This window comes from Poecilia latipinna, unplaced genomic scaffold, assembly GCF_001443285.1.
Source record: "Poecilia latipinna isolate Pla-1442-1.1 unplaced genomic scaffold, P_latipinna-1.0 Scaffold2457, whole genome shotgun sequence".
Lineage (NCBI taxonomy): Eukaryota > Metazoa > Chordata > Actinopteri > Cyprinodontiformes > Poeciliidae > Poecilia > Poecilia latipinna.
In genome coordinates, this window is record NW_015115073.1 from 82,051 (window position 1) to 88,316 (window position 6,266).

The 6,266-nt window shown below is 43.1% G+C and overlaps 1 protein-coding gene across 1 annotated transcript; it reads right to left on the reverse strand.

Annotated features, from left to right (window-relative positions):
• Window positions 1-119: 119 nt before the first annotated feature.
• Window positions 120-5,950, reverse strand: rgma (repulsive guidance molecule BMP co-receptor a; the record flags this gene model as incomplete). Its single annotated transcript, XM_015019608.1, has 2 exons — window positions 120-1,995; window positions 5,307-5,950. Coding segments are annotated over 2 exons (1,340 nt in total), but the record flags the coding sequence as incomplete, so codon positions are not given.
• Between the last annotated feature and the right edge of the window lie 316 nt (window positions 5,951-6,266).

Sequence of the window (6,266 nt, forward strand, 5' to 3'; positions counted from 1 at the left end):
TATACAACAAAGGTTCCCGTAATGTAAAGAGCTTGAGGCTGAGAGATGAAAATTCAGTTAGGAGGCAAACGTTGGCACAGGAAGGCGTTCTTTGGCAACAACTTCAGCCATGAGATCACCTTTTTTTCTCTCTCTCTCTCTTCTGTACAGGACGTGCTTATTGTTTAGCCAGTGTGACTCAGTCAAGTCTCGGTCTGTAAATGCTTAAAACCAAACAGCGGTGACGTCTCCTGAGCCGAACAGCCGCCATCTTTACTGTCGTTAAAATGGAGCTGTCGCAGTCCGATCGGTTGATCGACCTCCTTCCAAAGCGCCAGTAAAGTTGCTTCTTTCTGCAGCGTTCACACAACAGACTTAAAAAACAAACAAAAAAAAAAAAACGAACAGTGTGTCAGCTTAAACAATAGCGGGGCCGCCTGTGTGTCACTGACAAATGATGCGTTTCTATTGATTCCAGTTGGTGATTTGGCAGAAGGAGACTATTTTGTCTTTTATTTCTCCAAAATATTCTGGGAGCAACACAAAGACATGAGAAAGATTCCCCTCTGGAGTTTTTTTTTTTTTCCTTTTTATATATATATATATATATATATATATATATATATATATATATATATATATATATATATATATATATATCTGGAAAATCCTGCTCTTACAAACACACCAAATTAACCACAGATGCTGAATTCTTCACACATTGTACTAATGCACACACACACACACACACACACACACACACACACACACATGCACGCATACATACAAAACCTAACAATATGACTCATTAATCTCCACAGCAGACAACTGGAGACGTTGCTCTGACATCCTTTTGGCTGGGAGCTTCCTTCGAAAATCTCAGGCTTTCCCAAAGCTGGAAACTAATCAAACGTGGAGCTGCCTCTGGCCTTAGGTTAACAAAAGCCCCTGTCAGGTCCCAATCCCCACCCACTCCAAACCCCTACTCAGCCACATGAGCCATGGCTGGACCTGGCACCGATGTGTGGATCAGATTAGGGAGGATCAGCAGACCCCTCTTTCTGCAGAAGATCATCTTGGGGGTTAGTCATACGTTTTAATCCCAGGTGGACATCCTGAGATCTGGGCTCTCTTCAAAGCGTAAAAGCAGCTAAATGCACGTGATGACAGGCGGGCGAGGGAGTGGTGAGCGTCATCCTGTCATCAGGCAGATGTCAGAACCACCGAAATGAGCTGCTGGAGAGGCAGATATATACGACACAGCGATTGTACTTCCACATTCACTGACAGACACGACATGAAGAGAGCATGTCAGACAAACTACAGAAGAGCTGCGCTCCACAGTAAGACGGCCAGCAGGCTGAGGACCGAAGCCAAAAGTACATTTTTGCCCCGCCGTGTCGCGCTGTTTAGAGCATCCTTTTCATAGATGTGATATCTGTTGCTGTTTGAGTGGAGCATTTTCACATCCTCAAAAGCGTAATACGCCGCCATGGTGAAGTTAATGTCTCCGGAGGAGAGGAGGTCAAACACGCAGGACTGAAAGTACAGATCTTCCACCGGAAGCCGCTCTTTGCACTTGACCTTTGCCGACTTGAAGGTGAAGCCGTGTGTCCCGGCGCCGCCCCTCGTCCTACTGGCGCCCTGAGTCGCCTCCGCCGCCCGGGCTCTGAAGTTCCGGAAGTCAATGCGCTGGTTGGCCGGACAACCGTGGAGACACAAATACAGGTCCTGGGTGTCGCCTTCCTCCACCGAGTGAGCAACCTCCACGGGCATGCGCACGGCGAAGGTCAGGTAGCGGCCGACCTGCCGGACCACGATGGTTGTTCCGATGTACTTGGCCTGGATCTCCACGTGCTGCCCGGGAACCTTCTCCACCACGCGCAGAGTGTTGGCCCCGTAGCGGTCGCCGCCGTTCTTGGAGCCGTCTGCGAACGCTGCCGGCAAGTCGTCCGTCTCTGCGTGGTACATCTTCTGCTCAACGCATTCCTGGTAATTTCTGAAGATGATTGTCAGCTGCACGAATAAAAAAAATAAATTAAAAAAAAGTCATTGTCAGCAAAAAGAAATATTCTATTTGAAGCTGGTAAAAGTAACTGCTTTTAGTAGCAGATTGTATAATCAGTCATAACAATCTGTGATAAATGTATAGCGCATTAAAAAAATGTTTACACCCTTCCCATTTTTAGATTGTCATATTATATTTTTAAAGTTTAATGTTTTTATTGGGATTTTAAGTGACTGACTAACAGAAAATAGAAAGTAACTGTGGGAAATGGTTTCCACTTTTCTTTCATTTGTAAATCTGAAAAGTGCGGCATGGATCTACATCTAGCCTCTCTGACTCAGTAGCACTAGCTCTATGGTTAGAGTTTGTGTTTTGCTTCAAAGTTGAACCTACCACCTGGTTCTAATTCTTTCAAACTCTAAACGGTTTCTTTACCCAGGATGGCCTTGCATTTAATTTCAACCACTTTTCAATACTGAACAAATGCCTCCCCACAAAATGATAGTGTCACATCCATGATTCACAGTGAGGATTGTGAGCAAAGGGTACATCATTTGTTTTCCATCACACATCCATTTTGTATGTAGACGAAAAGCTTCAGTTTTGGTCTGAAGCTTTTCGTCTACATACGAAAAGCTTTTTTGCATGTAAAAAGTTTAGTGCTGGTACAATACATAAAATCCAGTCTAATAAATACAATTACTTGCAACGTATCACAGTGTCTGTGGTTGTAAAGTGCATGAGGAAATGTCACAAGAGGGATAAATGCTTTTTGTGAGGTTGTGAACATCACAATTAAAAATGGAAAGGTTTTATAATTTTGCACCGAGGATAAGTTTGTACCACATCGACTCCCTTCTACTCCAGCAAAGTGTCACATTTCAGTGCTGGCTCAACAAGGGGGGAGGCCAAGGTAAACGCCCTCCAAAAACACAAGTTCCTGGCCATGTAAAAATCAGGCCTCAGTTTGCAGACACAAAGACGATCTATTCATAGCGCTGAAAAACCTGCCTGTGAACCCCCAGAACTATGCTCCGGGGAGTGGCGTCGGGCCAGGACACGGCGATAGACTCTGCAGCTAATTAAGCGAGGCCGGTCAGAACTCTCCAGGCTCCGTTTCATGGGACACCAATGGGGCATTGTCCGAGCAATGGTACGAGGACAGCCAAGTGCTCTGTTGTCTGTTTCTGACAGGGGGGTCTACACAACACTCTATTAGCCTAACAATTAATGTGCTGCGGCCGCCCTGCACCCACCGTCCTACGGCTCATTTCTTCAACGTTTCGCTGAAGCAGTCAAAAGACATAAGCCTCTTTCCGTGCTCCCTCTGAATGAAGACAGTTTTATTTGCTGCTGTGTGAACAGTGTTGCTACCAACATGGCGCTCTTCTATTTAAAGCAGATCTTTCACCAGAAGGCTCTTGTTTGCACAGGTGGCACTTGCTGCTGCTTTGTTTCCCCTTTTATCCAGAACCGAGCACTCTTAAAAAGCTGTCTCCGTTTACTTCCAAGAATAGCAGCACAAAAATGTAATTCACTTAAAAGCTAAATAAGCCGCAAATGCTTAATAAGTGTCATTAAGAAGCCCTGATTACAGAAAATTACAGATCCTACAAATGTGAGCCCTTCTATTCCTCCATCTAAGTACTTCAGTTTTGGGCCTCAATTACAATTGCTCCTAAGGCTCTAAGAAACCTGGGCTAACTCCATCATGATGCTAGAAGACAATTTAGCAGCAGCTATCCAAATTATCCACTGTGCCTTTAAGCAAACTAATAATCATGGGTGTTCTGCAGATAAAGACATGAGAAAAACCAAGTATGCACACAATAGCTAACTCCACCCCGAGCAGCAGAAACATCAGACTGAGCTGAAGTGAAAATAAATCCTTGTGTTAACATCTGATTCTGCTCTGCTGCAACATGTCGTTTAGGGGGCTTATCAAGATTTCAGCGATTGCAGACCGGGCTTGGACTTCTCGATGTGTTACTATGGAGCTAATTCCAAACACTAGCCAGACGCCACGGTTTGACAGAAAGAAGCCGCTCCGCAGCGCTAACAGTCAGACAGCATCAAACAGCAGACACATGCAAAAAAATCAATACACCCAGCGGCTTCACTGGACCTTTGGTTCAGCTCGGCCTTTAAAAACGTGATTAAATGAAGGTATTCAGTGCTTCTGATTGATAAAATTGCACTACTCAGACTACTTTAGTGTTGTAAAGTAATCTATACAATAATCATGTTGCTCTTTGAGGGACTGTCTGTTTTTTTTTTTTTTTTTATTATATAATTTTGTCGATCTTTATCTGGAGTAATCTGCAATCACAGCCATATAATCTATTGCCAAAAACAACTGCAATGGGTTTCTACAATTAATTTTTATCATTTGGAGTTAAGATTGTTTACCTCGTTGGGTTTGTTATCCATAAACCACAAAGCTGTATTTATTTCCATTGTGATGAAGGGTTGTTTTGAAGTTTTTTTGGCATCTAGGCCAACTTTGTTTGATTATCTTTAATACACAGGCTTGTCAAATCTAAAATGCATTATTGTAGAGTAGACTAAATATCATTTTTTTAAGAGCGGCTTGTAATACTTACTAAAACAGTTGATTGTTTTAGTTAAAAAAATGTTGCGCTATGTTTGAAATCTCAATTTGACTCAGTGTAGAAATCACAAGACTGTTTTAAAAACCCTGATCTAAATAGGTCTAGAGGCCCAAAACCTTTTTTTTCTGAAATTCATCTTTTTAATCCTGATAATGGAATGGGCAGTAACGTCTTGAAACGTTTATCCTCAGTTGTGTTTCTGTTGCCCACCAAGAATTTAAACATGGCTAAAATCCAATTTCAAACTTTTTCCAAGACCATGAACCCAGCAACCTTTTGTACAGATCATCAAACATTAACTGGCACCAAATGCACAACATATAATACCATTTTAGCCTTTTGTAATGTCTGAATAAAAAAAAAAAAAAATTGCACATTTGATTAGAATAGCATGAATTCCAGAAGAAAAAAAGGCTAAATCAAAAACAGTCAAATTAACATTAAAATCACATTCTAGAACATGACACTTCTCTATGTTTGACCCAGATGTTTTTGTGCAAAAAGATGAAAGAAATTATGACATCAAAAATAATGTCAATCAGTTGCAAAAATTGCTAAAAAGAAATCCCTTACTATGACATGAAACCTCCGTACAGTCCTTATGTCCATTTTTGTAAAACATTTTTTTTTTTTTGCATAAAAGTTCATCAAAAGCTGTATTGACACACATAAACCGGGCTGTACTCAGTCATACATTTAATCCTCACCTTGCTTGTGGCGGTTGCCATAGACCCTGGAAGCACAGGTGAGTTGGTCACCTGGACAGACAGGAATTTGTTATGGATGAGGGGCCAGGCTCCTTCCACCTTGCACGTCTGGAAGTCATCGCCGAAGGTCCTGAGGTGAGGGTCTCCGAAGAAGCCACAGTGGGTGTAGTTAGGCGGGGCCGAGTTACGCGTCAGACTGCGCTCGTAGTGGCACACCTCCGGCCCGTCGGAACGCTCCTGGCTGTCGGTCACGACTGGGGGAGGCGGAGGAGGAGGAGGCGGGGTTCTGGCTCGCGGCTGGAACGTCGGCCCCTCCTTGGAGCAGTTCTTTTGGTTCATTAGGTCCTCTATGCCATGCTGGACGGAGTGATAGGCCAGGTCGCCCCTGCAGCTCCGCGCCAGTCGGCCCACGCAGCTTTTATACGCCCGCAGAGCCGTGCAGTACTCCTCCTCGCCGAGTCCAGAGTTTGAGGTGATCGCCAGATATTCAGTGGTGCACTTGATTACCTTGCACTGCAGACTCGCTGTCAGGAAGATAAACGGAATCAGAAAGGTATGCAGTCTAGAAATATGACGCTGACACACTAAGCTGAAAATTAAAAGTGAGTGTTTTTTTTTTTTTCCTCTAAAACTAATCCATAATTCTCAGACAACAAATGATATATTACTTTCTATACACTTAGGAGGAAAGACGTTTATTTGGCCTACACTTACATGCTGGAAGTTAAAAACACATTTTTGACCATCTACCTAATGCAAAAATAGATCCAAGTCTCTTGGTATAGCAAAGGACTGGATTTCCTTAGCTTGAAAGTTTTAAGTTAAAACCCTTATTTTGGTTCTAATCTCCAGGCTTACTGATGATTAATCACTCCTGTCCCAGAGATTGTTGAACTGTTTCACTGTTCAAACATATCTCAGGAAGCCTTATTGCAACACCTTGTCTGACAAGCATCACCT